The sequence below is a fragment of the Sturnus vulgaris genome, chromosome 10 (assembly GCF_052056855.1).
Source record: "Sturnus vulgaris isolate bStuVul1 chromosome 10, bStuVul1.hap1, whole genome shotgun sequence".
Taxonomy (NCBI): domain Eukaryota; kingdom Metazoa; phylum Chordata; class Aves; order Passeriformes; family Sturnidae; genus Sturnus; species Sturnus vulgaris.
In genome coordinates this window covers 24,299,122-24,321,118 of record NC_142252.1, presented here as the reverse complement: position 1 = coordinate 24,321,118, position 21,997 = coordinate 24,299,122, and the positions used below count along the sequence as shown (strand labels likewise).

General features: G+C 44.3%; 2 protein-coding genes across 2 annotated transcripts in view; one reads left to right on the top strand and one right to left on the bottom strand.

The window, feature by feature from the left end:
* The window catches only part of VEPH1 (ventricular zone expressed PH domain containing 1), a 66,200-nt gene extending 61,465 nt beyond the window's left edge, over nucleotides 1-4,735 (bottom strand). The window contains exons 1-2 of the mRNA XM_088171101.1: nucleotides 4,590-4,735; nucleotides 2,177-2,237 (exon numbers count right to left, since the gene is read on the bottom strand). The gene's annotated coding sequence lies outside the window, so the exon portion shown is untranslated. The remainder of the gene's footprint in view (nucleotides 1-2,176; nucleotides 2,238-4,589) is intronic.
* A 10,349-nt stretch (nucleotides 4,736-15,084) lies between these two features.
* Nucleotides 15,085-20,270, top strand: LOC106859095 (lysosomal amino acid transporter 1 homolog). The gene is given in 8 exon segments (XM_088170391.1): nucleotides 15,085-15,099; nucleotides 15,335-15,402; nucleotides 15,592-15,745; nucleotides 16,789-16,879; nucleotides 18,106-18,199; nucleotides 19,105-19,140; nucleotides 19,142-19,208; nucleotides 20,061-20,270. Coding segments are annotated over 8 exon segments (735 nt in total).
* Nucleotides 20,271-21,997: the final 1,727 nt, after the last annotated feature.

Below are 21,997 nucleotides of genomic sequence, written 5' to 3'. Positions count from 1 at the left end.
GGAGAGGAGATTTCCCGGCCAAAGGAATAAATGTTGTGGTTCTGCAGCCTTTACACGAGCACAAAAGAGGGTCTGAGGTTTGCTCTGGCTTTTAACACGAGCCTCAGGAGCAGCACAACAAAATGTGCCCACACGGTGCAGAAAAGTGCTCCAGGAAGGAGGGTCCATGGAGCCCTCCCTGTGATCAGCTGCTCTGAAACACAGCAGCCCCTCCTGCACGAGCTGGCCTCCATCCTCCTCCTCCTGAGGCCCTTCCAGCTCAGGATATTCCCTGATCCTTGGCAACATCATTGGCCTTGTGCAAATGATCCTCCCCTGGGTAACACAAGAATTTCTCAGAGAGGTGCTGAGCTCTTCCTGAACAGAGAATTTTATCTGAGTTTTATAGACAATACTCAAGATAATGCAGAAAAACATTTCTTTATTGTGAGCTCTTGGAAATGGAATTATAGCAAATCCTCTTAATGCTTACTCTGTGTAACAGTGCTGGAAATACTTTCCTTGCATCAGCATTAAAGACAATTGTTCCTTAAGCATTTCCTTGCCCACTACAAGATTTGCTATTAATAGGCAGCAGGCACTGGGCAAGAGGGAAAACAAATCACGTGTCTTATAAAATGTCATTTTTAAATGGTCTTTTTTTAAAGGGTCAAGCTGGGCAATGAAATTGCTTCAGAGTGTAATTCCTGAGGTGTCTCATCACCCTGAATCTACATCAGCTTGACTCCACACCACCCATCAGAATTTTCTCATTGCTGTATTTGTGTTCCGTGCACAGAAGGAATGGAAAAGGCAAAGGGTTTGGCCAAAGTCTGTCCATCCTGCCTGGATCCCCCTGGTGCTGCATCAGAGGGGATTCACAGCAGGAATTTGCACTTTTCCAAGGCCAGAACGTGGGGAACAAAGCAGCAACTCCAGAGCTTGGAACAAACTTCCAAGTCATCATTATGCAGGAAAAACCCCTCAGAATACAACACAAACCACTTGCACTGGTTCTGGTGCAGTCCCACATCAGTTCCCAGGTTTGATCTGATTTTCAACACCTCCTTTTCCCTTTTCATGCCAAGCTGAAAGAGCCACCCTTTCCCTGGGACCTTGAAGCTGCTCCCTCCAAGGTGAATCTCTCCACTTGCTGCAGGCACAGCATTCTTACCAAAGCTCCTTATCACAAGCAATCAGAATAAAAGCCAGCCTGACAGGTTTCAGGGCTTGAAGCTACTGAATTGGTCTGTTTGCAAAATAATTCCCCCAATAATAGAAGATTAACAATAAAAATTCCATGTAAAAGGGCAGTTGGACCTACAGGCATCCAAAAGCCATTTGAACTTGAGCTGAAAGGCTGAGCCTTACAGTTTATCAGGAGCTCAGCTTCTGCAGAATGACATTAGAAGGACAGGAAAAAAAAGTCTCTTTTAAACCAAAGAGGAAGGGAGAAGAGAAAGTTTTTTATATTTACAGTGAAGGAAATTCTACAAGAAAATAATTTCCTTAACTTCCAAAAGACTTGCAATGTAAATCCAGCTGCTTGATTTCCTGGGTGTTATCCCAGGAAACAGAAACACAACCTTCAGACAATTGTGCAATGATTTTTATATCTAGTTCTGCTCTACACAACATCAGCAGGACAGTCTTCACTCACTGTAAGGAATTTTTGGGAACTCAGGCCTCTGGAGTTCGTGTTAAGTGAATCTTTACAGGATTTTCTGGTTTCTCCCTTGCTGGAGCTGCAGTGAGGACAGGGATGCTCCCAACCCAGCCCAGGCAGGATTCCCAAGGAAATCCAATTAATGACCAGTCCCCACCCTCTGTGACCCCAGTTTGCCACGGGCACCACACCACGGATCTCCCCAGATGCTGCAGCACAACTCCCACGTGGAATTTCTTATTCCCCATGAAAGGCTGAGCCACCACAGGTGCCACAGCTCTTTGCTAAACACAAGGCCGTGCTCATTTTCCAAAAATCTCCAAAAATCTAAAAGGTATAGAATGAGCATCTGGTACAAAACTGTCATTTAAGGTGTCCAGTAAATTCCATGGGAGAGGAAAGTGAATTTCCTGGAGATGGAGAGGGTGGTGTTAGAGAACTGGGAGCTGTTTTATCGTGGTCACCTTGGGCACAACACAGCCCAGAGCTTTGAGTGACCTGAAAAAGGAACCCAAAAATCCCTTTCCTTACCTCCCACCACGCTGCCATGCTTAACTCATGGATGGGCTTTGGATGCCTTGCATGAAAGGCACTGCAGGAAAACAGAAGGGAAATAACGTTAGTGACTCTTTGTCTTTCCAGACTGTAAAATTCCCTCCAGGAATGATTGGTTTGCACCAAACAGGGTTTAATGCTCAGGACCTGAGCCCTTCAAGGCCAGGAGAGCAGCTCTGTGTTACTCACACATGCATGGAGTGAACAGAGCAGCTTTGGATTTCCATGCTCTGGGGATAAATGTTTCTAACAACTGCACATTTACTTTTAAGTTTCCTTTTCCACGAATAGCAGGAAGATCAGAATCATCTCCAAAGAAAAAATTGAATTTTAGGTAGAATTCCCTTCTGTTGAAATTCTTCTTCCCCATCTTGCAAGAAAAAATTTTGTGCAATTTCTGTTTCAAAGAGTTACAGAAGTTTGTAATATTGCCAAGACTGCTGGATGCTTCCTTCCCCCCCTGCACTGACCCAGGGAGAAAAGATACATTTCCCAAGAACATCCACACATGCAATTCATGGACAGAATATTACAAGATATTTCAGAGAACCTTTCCCCTCTGTGTTGCACTAATCAAAATTTATTTTATTTTCATGCTTGGAAAGCATTTGCCCCCTAAAACAGAGCATTCTTTCAAAACTTGGAAATAAAGTTCTCACATTTTTCAGTGAAAGAAAAGGATTAAAGATTATATTGAGAGAGCATCATTTTCACACAGGGTGAATAGACTACAGCAGTTCCCATGGGATCAGCTGCATATATTTAAAATCTTCCCACAAGACAACCATTGTTTCCTGTGAGCCTCTCTCTTTTTTTTTTCTGTCAGGACAGGTTTCCACACTTCACATCCCTTGAAATCCCATGGATGCTGAACTGGACCAGATGAAATCATAAAATATGAAATCTATTAATTAATTTTAATCCCTAAAATTAATTTTAGAGGTTAAAACTGGTTTTTACTAATGGAACACCTCTCTGCAGTGCTGGGAGTTGATTTGCTCTCAGCATCCAGCTCTTGGACACCAGGCACCTGTGTCCCTATGGAGGACAATCAGGAATTCCAGAGCCTTTCAAGAGATCTCTCCTACCAGAATTCCAGGGCTGTGCCACCACTCACAGCCTGGAGGCAGTTCAGGATCCTTCCAGATGTGAGAATATTCTCTCCTGTGATGAGCTGGTTTCATCAGCAGCTTTATGGGTCAGAATCTGCCCGAACTGAACCAGATCTCACCAAGCTCCAAGGCAATTTTGGCTGCACAGCTCGTGCAGAAACCACTGCTGCAGAGGGGTAAGAATGTGCTTAGGAACTTGCCAACTTCTACTGCTGCAAACAGACAACTTGATCAATTTTTTATATAAATAAATTACTTGATAATCTGAGTGCTGTCAAGATTGAAAATCAGAGGAAACTATCTGTAAGAAATCATATTTGGCTGCTGGTTCAGCACACACTGATGCTTTATGTAACACTTCATAAGACTTTGCATTTTTAACATCAGTAAGGCAGATTTGTGAGAATTCCATGTTTAAATGTCTCTATTAAAATATCAGGGTAAACTAAACAACACTACTAAAATGGAATAAAATGCTTCATAACAAGCACTAATCACTGTCACAATGATGCTGTCTTTTAAAAGCTGCTCATTTTCAAGGGTTGCTTAACGAGCTTTTAGATTTGTCACTTGTTTTCAAGACCACAGTGATGTTACAGAAAAAGAATTTGGTTTGAAATTTTACAAAGGGAATAATGTGCATTTCTGTTCTAAACAGAGTGAAGGAAGAAATGGGGCAGAGCATGAGGGACTACAGGGTCAGAATACAGGGACCCTGTCATGAAAAATGCCACTCTGGCAGGGAAAACTGGACTAGAGCAGTAAATAAATGCAAAAGTCATTGAACCTCAAAGTCTCCTGAAGCAGCAGCAGACAAGCACTGACTGTCCTGAAGGTCCTCCCAGGTACCTGGCACTCCACCCCAGTGTCCCTCCAGCTGGTGATTTAGTAGGACCAGCAGTGTGCCAGGGTTCCCCCAAAGCAAGGCTTTAATTCTGGAGCCCAGGGACAAAGTTCCCCTGAGCACGGTGAGGGGAAGGAGGCAGCTGAGCCCCAGGAGATCCGGGGGTGCTGCAGGTTCTTGTCCTACACACAGACACTGCTTCTTCCTTCCCTGACACCTCCAAATCCCTGCACTTCCCACAGGCATCGCTGTAAAACATTCCTACATCTCCTGCAGTCAGAGGAGCCCAGAACAGCCACGCTGTTAACGACCACACTCCCTCCAAAACCTCCTCCATTATTTAACACTCAGCCCTGCTCCTCAACTCCCCTCCTCACGGTAATTTATTCATTATTCCAACTGTTACATGAACACATATTTAAGTTATTCATACCTCTCAGAAGCGAGACCTCGGAAAAAACATGAATAATTGATGGCAAATTGGCTCTCTTCAGAGAAATTGGGATGGGCTCCATCCCAGCTGCCAGTGCCCCTTCCATCCCCCTGGCTCTGGTATGTGAGCCAGGCTGCTGCCGGGTGCTCAGCCCTGTCAACCCGAGCGTTCAGTCTATTCTGTTACCCTGGAGTTGTCATGTGGAATCAAGCAAACAGATCTTCTCTCTGCCTCTCTGCCCCAACCCCGGTGCTGGAAAACACATCAGGAATAATTCCTCACCCAGCTTAACTCGGGCAGCAGCTCGAGTGAAAGTGCTCCCAGCTCGATATGGAATTTGAATTAGTTAAAAGGATTTATCAACAGCCAGTGGTTACACTCAGTTAATTAATAACCCGCTTAAGAGTAACAAGGAAATTGCAGAAGTTAATATTACTTATGGGGCCTCTTCTCGAAGGCTGGAGCCTGTCAGTGCCTCTGGAGGAACTCCAGCCAAAGGAAAAGTCAGGGGAGAGCAGGGCACTGAGGAGATGCAGCCTTTCAGCTGCCACCGGTGGCATCCCAGCAGCTCCTGAAGCCCAGCCAGCCCTTCCAAAGGGACCTGCCCAGGTGGGACCCGTGCCCAGGACCTACCTGAGCACCTCCAGAGCTTGGCAGCTGTCACAGGAATGATCTCCAAGGCATTCCAGAGGCATTCCACACACACCTGAGCCTTCCCCAGAGAGCGTGTCCTTACTTTTCCCCTTAACTTCCCTCTGACAAATCAACTCCAGATTCCCACCAAGTCAAGCTTAACTAAAACCGACCCCATGGATCTGAGCCTGGCTGTGTCCTCCTCTCCTGGGAGAGCACAGGAGCAAGCCCCCACTGGGAGTGTCCCAGCAAGGACATTTTTCTAATAACAGCCAAAGAAATATCAAAGGAACCAACTGGGAACAGCCAAGTGTAAGGTCAAGCACCCTTGGGCAGCTGCTGGGAGAAAGGAAAGTCTGTTTGCCCAAAGATAATGAGGAGAAACGTTTGTACAACTCTCGTTAGGGTGTTTGTAATACTGAAGGAGTTTATAAATTACAGTTTTAAAAAAAATCTGCTCCCTAGAATCCACATTCAGTCACACAGGTCCTCAGTTTTGATGGCAGTTCCTCCTAATGGCTTTTTTTGCTCCTGTTCATTGCACCACAGCCTGGGCAATCAAATACAAAATTAATGGGGGGTGAACACATTCTTTTAACGATGTTAAAGTTGTTGTTCTTTAAGGGAAATCCAATTGTGTGTTTCCTACATCTTCCTTTTAGCTCAGGAATGACAGGAACACTGCAGGCTTCTCTCCCATTTCTATGAGACTGTTAAAAAGCTTGTGAGATGATGGCAGGACAGAAATATTCTCACTCTGAAATTCATTTTCTAAACAAGAGATTTTAATATAATAAATTTCAAAGGGCAGGGTGGTCTGACTAGGAGAGCACAGACAGGGGGTTGGATTTTATTTCTGCATCTCATAACGACTTTATCCATTGTACAGCAGGAATTCAGAGCTTCCTTTGCTCACCACGAACCCCATTTTAATTTCTAATAGCAACCAAAAAATCACCCAGAGATTGTGGATTCCCCATCCCTGGAAGTGTCCAAGGCTGGACTGGGCTGGGAGCAACCAGGGATGGTGGAAGGTGCTCATGGCAGGGGTGGAACAAGATGAGCTTTAAAGTCTTCGCTGTAATAATAAGACAAACCAAGATATTGTGGTAATAAAGCAAAAAGGTTCACACACATCTTTCCTCAGCTGAAAAAAGAGAATTTACTTTATGTAGGTTTTTCCCCCATCTTAGAAAAAAATAAATTTGTTTTAACTTTTATCATAACAGCTACAATGAATGACGCCCTTTTTCAGCAAAGCCCTGAAAATATTTATTTTGTTAGACTCTTAAAAACAAACATCTTGTTAGGGAAGAGACAGGCTATTGTTCTCCCTCTGACTAATTGGGGAAAAGCAACAGAATATTCCATATTAATTACATTTCACCAAAATGACTCATGTTATCTTCAACCCAGACAAAGTGTTTTAATTTTAATAACGACAATGCCGACAGCTACAATACTGTTCTTGCAGAAGTTTGCTTGTAAATAATTAACATTTGTTGTATAATGGCAGAGGGGGGGTTGATAGCTCTATTAATTTTACAGTCAGGCTGAAATCTCTTTAATTTCAGGTAAGAACCCACTCCCCTCCCAACATAAAAGGCTAATGGCAAAAATCAGGTTTATGTCCCTGCAGCCTGTCCCAATGCCAAAATTCTGCTGTATGCCAGGAATCAGCCATGGAAAATCAAGGAGAATTGTGCAGGACTCACAGATCACACCTCCAGTGGGTTTCAGTTTGGCTAATAATTGTCTGGGTTTGAGCTGAAATGTGGGATGGGATAAATGAGTTTCAAATCCTGCTCTGTTCTGGCGTGGCCTGGGCAGGGCACCACTTATTAATGGCCTCTAAATATGTGCACTCCAAGGCTGGCCAAACCATGAATGTTCTCCTAATCCACTCATATTCTTAAAATCAGACAACATTCCCCTGATTCTGATGGAATCAGCCAGGACACAAACGCCTTGAGGACCACGTAAAGGTTTCCCTTGTTTCCATACAAAGCCTTGCTTTGTACACACTGGTACACAGTTACCGTGTACCAGCCACAGTCACAGCCCCTGCTGGAAATTAAAAGAGGTTTTCCCTGAATAAAACTCTGAGATTATGGCCCAGGTCTTGGAGGAGCCAAACCCTGCCCAGCTGTATGGGTTTGCAGGTGGGTATTGGCTGTGCAATGCTCAGAGCTCATTAACAGCTGCCCTGCTCCAAAGGCTCATTTGCATCACAAACCCAACATCTGCTGCGCCGCCGTGGCGATAAAGTTTATCGCCAATAGGGAAACTTCGCGTACTCAATTCTTTACAACCGCTGATTCAGAGAGGTCTCCAAAATACTCACAAGCAACAAAAAAAATTCACTTCAGCCTCCTCTTGGACAAATTCAAACACACCCAGCGTCGTTTTTACATCCCCACACACATTCACATCTCAGGTAACATTTTAATTTCACCTGCATTATTTCCCCACTGAAGGCATATTTTATTACCTCAGACATCTCCGTCCACGGACAGGGCTTCCTTAATTGAGCTGCATAGTTTATGAAGTGCGCTAATTGAGCTGCATAACTGCGCTGCTGCCGGGGTTCCAGACCCTGAACCCGACCCAACATCGAGCGCTGGGTCGGTGCCAGCGGAGCTGCAGCTCTGCAAGTTAAGGAGCCCTTTAACAGCTCCGCACTCCTGACATCCCTGCAGGTTTGAGCAGTACCCCTAAGGGACATTGTGAAGGCTGGCACAATTTATTTAAGGAGAGCCGTGAAATGAAGGAAACTGCTGCTGCTTCCAGCCCAAGGAATCTGGGCTTTGTCCCTGAGAGCAGCAGTGAGGAAAACTCACCCAGGAAAGCAAAAGCGGCTATTCCCACACACAAAAACCCCGTGTGACTCCAAGGACTGCTCCGAGCATGCTGCCAGGTCCTGGGTAAGAGCCAGGAGCCTTTAGCAGGGTCCTGGAAGCAGGAAGGAGGAGATATCGATAGGTGACCGGGAGGACCTGCCCGTCCCAGCTGCCCGAGTCTTTAAGAGCGCAGCAATCAGGGCAGAGACGCCGGGGCTGGTTCCGCACAGCACCCAGCTGTTCCTCACCCTCATTAAGTCTACAGGCTAACAGGGGTCATTAATATTAATCACCCAGCCTCTGAAGCTGCTAATGAAACCGGCTAATCCATAGCAATGAAAATTAACCCAGGGATTTGTGCTGAGTTACACGATAGAGGAGCAATACCTGCTCACACCTTACCTGTGCACAGCTTCTCCTCCTGGCTATGGAGAGATGCCTCAGTAAGGCACCAAAACCCCTAAAATATCTGCTGAATAAGCTTTCCATAATTGACGCTGCACCTCAGAGGAGCACAAGGCTTTGAAAGGGGAGCACGCTTCCACCAGCACCTCATTTCACAAAGGCAGCAGAGCTGAACAGCAGCAGTTACCTGGGGACTTAAGAAAACCAAGCAGGGGAAAACAGAAGAGAGGCAGCAACTCACAGGAAACGTTATTTAAATTAATTAATACCAGCACTGATGTGGAAGTGGTTTGGCAAGCAAAGTTTTGTTTGCTAGATTTGTAGAATTCTTTGTACAAATAAGCATGGAACTGCAGAAGGTTGGATTGGAAAATCCTGGAGCTTACCAAACCTGTTGAGGCAAGAGCTGTCAGGTCTAGGCTCACCTGGTGTTTGTCCTGGTGTTGCTTCCCTAAGCAAAGCTTTTCAACACTCCACAATTAGGAGATTACTCATTAGCCAGAGATTTCCCCTACTCCATTAGGAACTGAGCACACCAGATCACTGGTTTGTCCTGGTGTCTGAATTAATGATTCTTTTTGCTCTCAAATATCTTCTTTTAAAGGAAACATCTCTTTATTTTCATCTCTTTCTCGCTCTGCTCATGTTGTCCTGTCCTGTTCTTGAGCAATCCTCACTAAGTTTTCATTTCCTCAGTTTCTCTGTGTTTTGGGGGTTTTGTGGTTTTTTTATGGGGTGGTTGTTTTGGGGTTTTTTGGGTGGTATCACTGTATCTGTTGTGTTTTTCCTCCAACATCCTCCCTAACCTGAGAACCTCCTGCTCCAGAAACCAGCTCCCTGAATTTTCAACGCATTTTGCAGAGAAACCATTTTCCTCTCATAACTTCAAAATGTAAACCAATAGTTCCTGAGAAATAAAACAAGATCTGATCCTTTGTGTCCAAAATGCGGTTCCTGGCTTTTCCCCAGCAGGTCTGAATTTATCAAATCCTGAGGTGTACACATTGCATTAAAACCAAGTAATAGAAAATTCAGTGTTCACCTTTCAAGTCCAACTCGGTAGGAAACCGATTCAATTTTGCTGTCAATTACGTTAGGGAGAAATAGGAGAAAATAGAAAAAAAAAATCCGATTAATGCATTCTGAGATAAATGGTATTTCAGATAAGTTTAATCTTACTTTTGAGAGGTGCAAACTCATCACGTGCATCTCCATTGGATGAGCCTGGAAGGCACAACACCAAAACAGTTTTTCACCCTCATCTAACTGAATTAGGGTTTCCTTTTTTTTCCCTCAGCAGGACTCACAGGAGGACGAGGATTTCAGCTGGGGCCTGAAATTCCATATCCAGTTTAACTGACTTCAACCATAAAGGCAATTTTCTCCTAATCAGAAGTTCCATTGGCCCTTTGGTCTCCTCTGTCAGGCTGTAAATAGCTGCTCCCCTCTCTCCTGGGGGGGACAAGGATTAAAGGAAGACAACATGGAAAAGAGATTGAAACTCACAGGAGCTGGGGGTGGAGACCATGAACTTTTAGAGATGTTTTCAGGAGGTTCCAGATCTCAGCTCAGCAGATTTTTCAGCTTAACTTTAACCATGTGAGTAACAGTCTCACCTTTTTAAGGATTCCATGTCCCATCTCTTAGAGTGGGGTTGGAAGGTGACTCCAGTGACCATCAAGTCCAGCCCCAGGGCCACCTCCAGCTGGATTTTGAACCATTTTCATGGCTCTCCCCTGGATTCAGTGCATCCCTGTTCTTCTTGTACTGAGAAGTTTGTTTTTGAGAAGTGAAGTGCATTTATTACCTCTCAGCCACAGAAAAAAACCCCTCCTGAATGTCTTCAAATCCCTAACATTATTTCACCTGTAAAATGATAAAATGATAAAATCTGACAGTGCCTTCACCCACCCTATATTTTGCTCCCAGAAGGGGTTAATGTCACACATATACACACACCAAGGATTTTTATATTTTCACAGCAAGGCAACAAAGAAATTCACTTAATGACAAGTTCTTGGACTGATGCATTATTCATTTGGTTATGTGACAGCAGAACAAAATTGTAGCCATAAATATATAATGTTACACACCACTTTTAATGTCGTTTACATTTATGGAGTAATCGGCTGTCTCCCACATTATCCCCTCTTTAGTCACTTCTTTTTTAAGGGAGTGTCATGAAATGCAGCTTGTGACATCAAAGATGTGTTTATTCAGGAACAGGGACAGCAAAAGGCCTGGATAAAGCCAGGAATCTCAGTCTCTCTTTCTGAAAACTTCTTTTAGTCTCTGGAAGGATTTTTGAGGTATCTTTATGCCGTTTTCCCACATACAAATTGCTTTAGAGCTCCTTTCTTCCTATGATTGACACGAGTTTTTAAATATTCAGGAGCAAAAGGAGACAAGGTGAGAAAGAGGACCTGTGACAAGGCTACAGCACAGATCCAAAGGAAACAGGGATGGATTCAGGCTGGCAGGGCAATGTCCTTGCATGAAGGGTCCATCCAGGAGCTCCCCTCCTGCAACCACAGGATCCCGGAGTGCTTGGGATGGAGGGGACACCTTCCACTCCAGCCTGGTCTTCCTTCCTATTCCTTCCACGAGCCTGGCTCTAGAATTGTTACAAATCCTCCTGCTCTTGCCCATCCCCAACAGAGGAGTGGCATGGACAAAACAGGGAATTTCACCGTGCCAGACAAAAGCAGCTCAACTGCCAAAACCAGTGAATCATTGCCTGAGCAGCAATTAAACTAGAACAATGCAGATACCCAGAGCCTGCCTTTAATCATTCCCCCAGCCCTCTGTTAATTAGCTAGGCTGCAGCAACCACTGACATGATGAGCCTGTATGAGAATAAAAAGTAAAACTGTATTAAAAATTCAGTAAATTATACAACACTCTTCCCTATCAAAATATTCTGAAATATTCATGTCCGGATTTCCAGGACCTAAAGGGGGTTGCAAAGAGGCTGGAGGGGCCTGGAGTGATAGGACAAGGGGGAATGGCCTTGAGCAGGAGGGCAGGGTTAGATGGGATATTAGGGAAAAATCCTTCCCTGGGAGGGTGGGGAGGGGCTGGGCTGGAATTCCCAGATTTGCTGTGGCTGCCCCTGGATCCCTGGCAGTGCCCAAGGCCAGGCTGGACATTGGGGTTTGGAGCCCCTGGGGCAGTGGGAGCTGTCCCTGCCATGGGAACAGGATGGGATTTAAGGTTCCCTCCAAGCCAAACCAGTCTGGGATTCTGCAATCTCACACATGAACAGGAGGGGTTTGAGCACTCACTGTCGAGCCTCTTGCCAAGTGGAATTCCAGTTTCTTTTCCTTTGACACAGGGAACAGAACTGACTTCCCAGACTGCTGAACACTCACTGGGAATGAAAATTCCTCTCCTTACTGGGGCTTCAGGAAATGCTCCACAAAACACCCTCAAAACCCTTTGTAGCACCTCCATCCACATTTGTCAGAAAGAGAAAACGTGATTCAAAAAGACACTTTGCTCTCCAAAGAGAGATTTATATATAAATAGAAGTAAAATTCATTTATCCAAAGTGTCAATTCCCACTATTCAAAACAACTATTTCAAACTGATAAAAATTCAAATTTCATATGAAATCAAACCTACATAGCAATTAAATTAGTATTCAGAACTTTCAAGCTTGTTAAAAGTTCAAATTCTTGCAGCTTAGGAAACTCTTCTCAAGATCCTAAATATCTGCAGCAGGGAATTTTAAACAGGAAAATAAAGACAAGAGAAGCTGTGGCTGTCCCTGGATCCCTGGCAGTGCCCAAGGCCAGGTTGGAGCAGCCTGGGACAGTGGGAGGTGTCCCTGCCATGGCAGGATGAGCTTTAAGATCCTTCTAACTAACTTCTAAACCATTCTATTTCTAAAATGACAAAGACCCCTAAAAAAAAGATCCTAATATTGTAATTTAGAATTATTTCTACTGCGCTCTGTATTGATCAGATTAAATGTATTTAAGCGAGCAGGAGGAGGGTGCTGGTGCCGCTCCGGGAAGGTCTCATGGCGTTTCCCGCAGTTCAGGGGGTGATCCCGCCCCTCTGCCCAGCTCTGCAGGGCACATTTGGGAGCAGACGGACGCTGTGAGCCCTTCCAGCCTTGCCCAGGCGGGGGTTGAAGGATGAAATCCTGGCGTCCATCACCTCGCGGGGTGCCCGGGCCATGAAGGGCCCGTGGCCACCCGGCCCCGGCGGCTCCCGGCCCTCAGGGTGGGCTGAGCCCGCAGCGGCGCCCGCCCGCCGCCAGGGGGCGCCCCGCGCCCGCGCTCTGAGGGGACGGCGGCGGGCGGGAACGGCAGGGCCAGGCCGGGGCTGTGGGGATGGGGCAGCTCCGCTCATCCCCGTTATCCCGGCTATCCCCGTTATCCCTGTTATCCCGGCTATCCCGGCTATCCCAGTTATCCCGGTTATCCCGGTGCTCCATTCCTCCCTCTCCACCCGCAGGGTGTCCCTCGAGGCCAGCCCGCCGGCTGCCGCAGCCCAGCAGATCCCTCCGTGCCCTCCCTCGGTGCCCCAGTCCGTGTGTCCCGCTCCCGGTGCCCGGGGCCGCTCCCGGGGCCGTTCCCCGTTGTTATTCCCGTGTCCTGCCTCTCCCCGTGGATCCCCCGAGGGAAAAGGGGAATGGCAGCCCCCGGGATCTCAGTTCCCGGGATGGGATGCTGGGCTCTCCAGACAGGCGCTTCCTTCTGCTCTGTTGTTCGGTTTATTATTGTTAATAAAACCATCAATTCCTAGATGACAGAATCAAATAACCCGGATTGGTTTGGGCTGGAAGGGATCGTAAAGCTCATCCGGGCACGCCTTCCACTATTCCAGGTTAAGATAAACTGGGATTGTTCTCTGGGAACTGGCCTTGCTTTCCAGGTGAGATCTGGCCAAGCAGAATTCCCAACCAGGAGAAAGCATTTAAAGCATTTAAAGCATTTAAAACGCTTTCAGAGAACAGTTTAAGCCAAAATCCAGTGACCAGGTTAACACTGGGACATGCTTGCAGAAGCCCAGGTTACTCCACAGCCCAGCTCCACCTTTTCCTCCCCCAGCAGGAATTAAATGATGAACACGGTAAAACTGAACCCTTTTTGGGCTTTGAGCTGTTCTTAAGTGCAGTTTAAAGACCTTGCACACCAGCCAAACACACCTCTGACATCCTCATACATCACTTGCAGCCCTGGTTATTTGACATCCAGAGCACAGGGATGCTCACAGCAGCTGGAGAGGCACAGGAGCTGTGGTAAATCTCCCAAATCCCAGGGAAAAAATAAACTGCATTTCCTTGTCTGCTCATCCTAAGCACGTGGATTTCACTTCTAAAGCAGTGCCTGTTTCTGTTTACTCCCTCCAGAGTAAAATATGAAAATTGGATAAAGTGTCCAAACAAGAGGCTCATGATGTTGATTCCCTATTCCTAAATTCCTTGGACCACGACAGTGTGGTTTGTAGCTGGACAAGCTCTAACCCTGGGAGAAGGGGATGATGCCAAAGGCCCAAGATCACACCTTCACTGGAAATTTTCCATGTGCAAGTAACCAGTATTTGAGCAGCAATCTAAGAAAGAATATGAGGTTACAGGCAAAGAGTTGTTATAGGAACATAAACCATTTTTTAATAGAATTTTATAATTTGGGGGTTGGAACTGGATGATCTTTAAGGTCCAGCACAAACCATTCTATGCTTTTCTCATCACTGACAATTTTAATACTACAGGAAGCAAAGAAATGTTTTGGCAGTCTCCTTATCATCTTTTTATATGGAATTCCTGGGTTTGCTTTTCCTGGGACAGGACATTTTGCCAGGGATTTAAGAAAAGTAGCAAATTTTGTAATACTAAAATTATAGTCTCAATAATAACAACCCCCCAAAAAATCAAATTTAAATACCATGTCCTGTTTTAGTGAGTCTGCTCAGCTGCACAGTGCCAGAATGGGATAAAAATACTTGAAATACTACTTGCAACATTTTTTTAAACTTTAAAAGTTATTTTCAAAGATGGCTACAAGGTCTAATAACTTCCCCAGTATAAGCAGAATAAACTGAATATATCCTCCAGGCTCAGGTGATTTCTAGTCTATAAATGTATGTTGTATTTTTATTGTTTAATTGGTTTAGGTTCAATGATGACAGTTCTCTGAAGAGGCAGCCAATTCCTGCAGGAAACTTGTTCCAGCATTTAAAGCCACAAAAAACCTGAAGTCTCATGGCAAGAAAAAGGAGTTTCTGGCCAACAAGCAAAGCAACTCCTAACTTTACAGAGAATGATACTCTGTGAAAACAAATTTTGAAACTTTTTCAAGATTTGAAGAGTTTGGTGCATAATGGTGGCATCATTTATGGAATTTTGGGGTCAGGGTCACCCTACATTTGCCTTCTGCCAGGTTTTTATGCTTCCCATGTTTCCTGTGCAGTGTTAAATAACCCAAAGTGTTTGACACTGTGTTGAGTCACTGATTAGGCTGCATGGATTTTAGTGACTTTAAAGCTCACCTGGAATCTGAGTCATAACTCACTTCTTGTTCGTAGCATTCTCTCTAAATTAATTGCATGGAACCAACAAATAGACGAATATTTTATATAAATATATATTTTTAAGAGCGACTAGCATGTTCAGAATCTGGGTAAGTACCTCTAAGGAAAGTGCTGTGACTTTATTAGCACCGCATCGAACATGAAAAATCAGAGTTCATAAATTGCAATAAATTCCCTCATTTAGCTTATCCTGTAGCAGATTTCTGGCCCCTCCGTGTCAGTGACCACCTCACCCCCCACGAGCTCAGACTAAAACGCTGCAGTGATAAATTCGGAGCGTTACATATTGAATCCACAAGGTCTTTTTCTTTCCTGGAACTGCAGCTCGTGTCTGGAATCATCGTGTGGGTCATGCCTGGCTCCCAGTGGCTGCGTTTATTCCCTGGAATCTGGCAGGTTCCTGGGGGAGACTGGGGCTCACTGGGAGCTGCTCCATCCCTCTGCATGTGCAGGGCTTTGCACAGAGGATGTTCAGCATCCCTAACCGGATTTGGGGATTTGCACGGGCTGGGAAGGGAGGCAGCAATCAGCCCCGAGGATTGGATGTCGGTGCAGGAGTGATGGCTCTGAGCTGCTCTCAGCATCTCCCCAGCAGAGAGCAGGAGCTTGTGCAGGAATGGAGCGCCCTGGATTTGGCAGCTCCTGCGAGGATGTGCCAGGGATGTGTGGGAGTGCTGGAGCCTTGTCACAGGGCTCACTGCCATTGTCTGCTCGCTGCCTGCTGCACTCCCCGAAGTTGAAAGTCTTAAGCAGTTCTCAGATTCAAACATGAGTAATCTTGCCCGAAGCCTTTTGCAAAAGCTGCCTTTTTCTTTTTCTTTTTTTTTTTTTTTTAATTTTATCTTGGATATGTTCCTCTATCTGCATAATACAGATAGAATAATATGCCAGAGAAGCATGTTGTTCATGTTTGCAAAAATATTTGGTGGTTGACAAATGAGCTTGATGTACTGTGCTGTTGTAGTGACTTGACACTAATCTCTGCCACTTAGAGCAAATGAGAATAAATCACCTCTCCTCTCTTATCTTCTCCACCCTGAGTTGTGTGTGCACTTGCAGCTCAGGCTGGCTCAAGGTTTATTTAAACCCATGTTTTCCCACCAATCCTGCCGTGCCAATTCAGTTTGGGCTGGGGAAAGGTCAGGAACAGCACTGCAGCTGGCACTTGCACAGTGCTGAATCACTCGGTCACTGCCTTCAGGTTTCAGACCTGAAAGTAGGAGATGACAAAGGAAAAGGGGGAATGATCTCAGCAGCTAAAAATGCCTGGAAAAAAATGGGATTGACTCCAAAGTCTGTCCCCATAAGGGGAATATAATTTACTGGTCTGGTAAAAGGGCTGTGGAAATCAAGTGAAATAAAACCACACTTGCTCAGCTGTTGAGCTGCAGAAATGTGAGCTGAAATATTAATTGGAGAAGGGCTTTACATTCAAACTGTCATGTTTGTGAGCACAGAACTCAGCAAGGCATGTCCAGGGGGTCAGCTTTGGGATTGCTCCCTAGTCCTCACTGTCACTCTGAATCACAGCTCTCCAATTTAGGGGCTTAAGTGGAGTTGTGAACTCTGTGTTCATTCTGAGCCCTCCTGTGTTTAACAGAGGATTCTCTTATTTCTGCCATCCATAAACCAAGTCATCATTGCCCAAATATTTACACTGATGTTCATTTCTGCCAGTGTTTGTCATTCACATTATGATTATGAAGCAACATTTTGGTGCAGTTGAGGTATTTCAAATTATTTGCCTACTGAACAAGCAAATGTTTCATTTCTTTCAGATTGTCACTGCTGCTTTTTATGTGAACAAGAACCTGAGTATGATTTCACGATTTGTTTACTGTAAGCTCAAGAATCAGAAGGTGGCAAAAGGTAAGTTTTTACAACAATAAAATGTTCTCCATGATGTAGCACAGTCTTTACTGAGAGATTTTCCTACAGCATCCAAATACATTTTTTTTCAGAGGGATCCAAAAATAGTGTGTACAAATTCTGGAGTTCTGAGACCTGTTGCCTCCAGTTTTCCCTTCCTTCTCATTTCTGTCCCACACACATCTGTGAATATTTTCCATGGAGTACTTTCAGTTGATACAGACATTAAAATGCAATAGAGTTTTGGAATCTGGTTCCATGGTTTTTGTGGAAGTATGTGGGAGTTGAAACCAAGCCTCATTTCTTTGTGGGGTTCAGTTGGTTTCCTCCCTGTTGATTGAAAGTGGGCTTTATTTGCTTATAGCATAAAATATGTTGACATCTTCATGTGTTCTGTTTCAATACATGCATTTAAAAAAACCATATTCCAGGGAATGAAATTACTGGAGTAGTGCTTGAGCAAATCCTGGCAGTGGCTGGAATGTTCAGCCTGCCCAAGGACTACTGTTTTGTCTGAAATGGAAGACTGCTCTCTTCATATTGTATCAAATCAAAACCATTAACTCATCAATTAAACAAAAAAAAAAATAGGAAAGAAAATCCACGGTACAGCAGAGGTAACAAAAAGCTGAAGTAAACCAGATGCTTCCCCACAGACTAGATGGGAATAAAGCAGATTCAATATGGAACTGATAATAAACCTGGAGATAGGGCAGTGCTGAGGGATTTCCTTCCTGCTGCTCCTCTGGAAACAAACCCAGGCTTTGGAGCATGGAACTGCCACTACCTGGTCCAAAATGATACATTTATCAATATCTTAGTGAGATTTTAGTAATTCACATTCCAAATATCCTTGCTTTTGCAGTTTCTTATCAAGATGTGTGGAAAGAAAGTTACCTTCTATTCACCAGTTTTGTTCATTAGCTGTTATTTAATCATAAATTAGATATCATACATTATTATGATATAAGAGAGAAGGTGAAAAGAACATTTCCTATCAGGAGCAATGTCCACCAAGGAGTTCCTCCACTGCCACCCTCAGCACTACAACAGTGAGCAGGGGTGGGCACAGAGCCCAGAAAAAAGAGGTGGAACTTCCACTGTTGCCAAGAAAAAGAGACATGAAATTCTACCTTTACATTTGCATATTTGTACTGCAAACAAAAGTGACCTCAAATCAACAGCAGATGTTATTTTCCAGCTAATTTGTTTGTGTGTCGTTCCAGGCAGTCCCAGCCTGAGGAATTTGGGCACAGTCTGGATTGTGGGGTGTGGAGCTCTGAGTGTCACTGCCCTCTGTCAGCTGCTCCTCAGGAATCAGTAGCACAGTCCAGCAATCCCAAGGAATAATGGCAATTCTTACCTTTTTTCCCATTAAAAATAAAAAAAAAAAAAAAAAAAAAAATCCCACCCAGAAGTGTCTTGAAAAGTTTGTGTACTTTCCAAAAACCCTGAGTATTTTTTAACAAGGATTTAGCAATCGTGTATGTGGATGCTTTTCCCACCCATCCCAAAACAAAGATGTTATAAAATTACTTCTTTCAGCAGCTTCCCAGGCTTCTCGTGTCCTTTGGGCCCTGAGGATGCTCTGCTCTGAACTAACAGAACATAAATGTTGTGTCTCTGCCTGTGGGAAATGCTGTAAACATCCACGTGGAGACCACAAAAAAATCAATAAAAGTGGAAAATCACCATTGTACCTGCTGCTGGCAGTGCAGCAGGAAAGTTCACAGCCCATTGCAGCAGTTTGATGGCCTTCCTGCTAATGCCAGGGAAATAATTGTAATCCAGCAGCACGGCCCAGCAGGGAGGCAGCTCATTTTCAAAACACAGCCAGAGTGAGAAAACCAGCAACTCTTCAACTGTGAAAAATGAGTATTTTGCTTTCTCCAGACTGGATTATTCTTTTTTTAATTTTTTTTTTTTCTTGTGACTCGAGCTACAGTTTTTCAGTTTTGGTTGGAGTAATTGTGCCCAGGCTTTTTTTAGCAGGAGGACTGGATTTCTATCAGTGTCACATCCCAAAGCCTGGCACCAGTTTTGATGTGCATTGTTGTCAGATGAAGTTTAAACCCTTCCTCACCCTCTCTGGCCATCTGAAGAGCAGCACTGCACTGCCTGAAAGGAGTTCTGTCCACAACCCCACAACCCTGGACTCTCAGTTTAATCCCCTGCAATGCCTCAGAGCCTTCTTGCCAAAATCCATGTGCTTTTCTTTCCCAGAGCTCTCCTGATGTGATTGAAATGCCAGGTTTCATTTGTGTGCTGGGTGTTCCTGGGCACCAGATTCCCTCAGCTCCATAAAAACCTTAGTGGTTTTTTGGCATTTGTTTCTTTGATTTTCTGTTTCTCCCACTGTTGGATTGTCCCTCACACTGAGCTTTCCTCAACTCAAACCCCCACTTCACTTTGGTGACTGAAAAAAATGGGAGTTTTTTTCCCATTCAGACAAGGAGAATTTTAGGAAAATGCTGGTCCTGGATGGCTGGAAAACGATTGATTGGCAGGGGAAGAGGAAGGGAATATTTATAGCTGGATTTATCAGCAGAAATCTGATTTAAATGATTGTTGTCATGAGCAAGCAGAATCCCCCCTTTTCTTTCTCCAAACTATTCCATCCTGGGAATAAAAGTTAGAATTAGAGGAAAATTAGTTTTAAATCTTTGCCCCTTTTCACCAAGGTGCCATTCACCACAGCCTCTTCACTATCAGTATATTTTTAAAATCCCAACAAACACATCAAAAGACCAGAAGATTTTGATTTGTCAATTATGTGCAGACATTTTAATTGATTATGGAAGTGATTAATTAACTTCTAAGCCTATTTATATTCCTTGTCTACCTGGAATGCCACAGAATTTTCCAAAAGATCTGCTAAACAGACAGCAACAAATTCCTTAAAAACTACTTACCATGTGGGAGCAGATTATCCTGCCACAAAAATGGCATTAGCCAGAGATCTCAGCACTGTAACAGTTCCTGAATTTTCAGTGATTTGTGCTGAAACTCAGAAAATTCAGAGCCCCAGGAAAACAGGACAAGAATGACTGAAAGTCTTCGAATGGGTTATACAACAAAATGCCCAAATTATCTCTAACTGTCGACTCTGAGTACCTTTTAATGTTTCTTTGTGTTTATAAAACTGTTATTGTAATAATTTGTGTATCCAATTGGTGTTTAGTTCCAGAGGAGATGCACAGAGGGCACCTTTTACCTGCTCTTTGCCTTGGCCATGATGGGAAACTGCACCTGTGGACTGAGCCTTGCTGTAAAGATGCCAAACCCCAAATTCTCCCAGGTCCTCTGCTTTGTTCTCCACCTTCCCTGGCTCCTTGGGAGCTTTGGAGTTTTGTTCCTTGACATTTTTGTATCATTTTCCTGTTACAGCTAAAGATTCAGAGTAGGCTTGTTAATAAATAAATCAGAAATGAAGTGCACTTTTTTTAAAATCACTTTTTTTTTCTGATAATAAAATCTTCTGGCTGAACAATAATTTGTACCCTTTCTATAATGATAATTCTAACAAGAATAGCAAGTTTATTGAAAATACCAATATTAAAACTACTTTGAACAGGTTAATTTGCAACTTGGAGACAATAAGTAGACACTAAAAATTGGGAGGGGTTGCACATGGTGCTGGGGTGGTTTTATATTTAATATATTCATACTCAGTGTAGTAGTCATTGTTGGTCATGCTCTTTCCAGGTGGAACATTGGCATTTTGTGCCCAAGAAATGAAAAGCAAAACCTTTGGAGAAACTTTTGTACCTTGGCTTTAAACACCTGGTGAACTGGGATGGGTTGGGACTGTGCTCCACAGGCACCTGTCTTGTTACCAGAGCTTGGATTTGCACTTAAAAGAGTATAAAAAGAAGATTTTCTGGTTTTTTTTTTTTTTCTCTAGGAAGAATTGTAGGTTTGTGTGTGAAAACATCTCGGTGCTTAACTCCATGAAGTGGAGCCATAAACCAGGATGGAACAAGGAAGGATTCCAGGCACTTCGTGTTAATCCATTCCAGATTAAAAGCAAGTTCTTCCCAGATTTACCTGGAACTCCTCCAGGAGTTCTGATTCCCAGGAGTTCTGATTCCCAGGAGTTCTGATTCCAGTCGGTGTTGTCTTTCTGATTACAGGAATTTCAGAAGGCCCTGCAATCAGAGGAGTGACCAGGCAGCCCTGGCCTCAGGATGGACCCAAAATTCCAGCATCATTCCCAAACCCTGGATTGTGGGCTGGATAAAACCTTCTGCACCATGGAACACAATCCCCCACTGAGGTGGGGACACTGAACTGTGGGACCTGAAACAAATCCTGCTTTTATCTTTTATGGGACAGAGCATTCTGTGAGCATTCTGTGGGATCCAGGGCGTTATTCCATGAACAAAGTCCTGACTTTCTCCTGCTCCAGCCCCCAGCTGGAAACATAAACCAGGCAGCATTTATTTACCCAAACCCCCCCAGAACTTGATTTTGACGATCCTCACAGTACATTCTGTGCAGATTTGCAGATGCTTTTCTATGATAGACTCCGAAAATCAACATTTTATTGCCCCCAAAGCTCCCCCCCTCCATTCCCTGCCCCGGGATTGCAGTGCCAGCCTGCACATGACATCAATCCCCGGGTTCTGGCTTGATTGGGGTCTGAATCCAATCTTGTTAATAGTCCTCCAGTTCAAATTGTATTGGAAACAGATGCTTCCAGATCAGGTTGAGGAGCTTACAGGAATCTGGTCAAGTATAAAGTGTTGGTTGGGAATGGATGAAGTATTTGTAATCAAGAGAAAACAAAAGCAGACCTCCTGCTTGGAGAGCCCTGAAGGTAAGGAAGGCTCTGCTTTTCCAAAGAGCTTCACTGCTGCCTCTTGCCAAGCAACAAAATAAAAATCTGACAAATTTATCCATCACTTCAGTCCAGAAATCAAAGGATGGGCTCACCTGGCTCTTGGAAAAGAGGAAATCAGCCCCAAAGTCCTAATTTCTAAGAGGGAGGTGCTTCATCATTGCTATTTGTGTAACAGTCTGTTTTGAGGAGGAATTGCCTAATTCTGGTTGACTTTATTCCTGATTGTGTCCAGAGTTTCATTAGGTGGAAAATAAACCCTCATTTCTCAAGGTCCA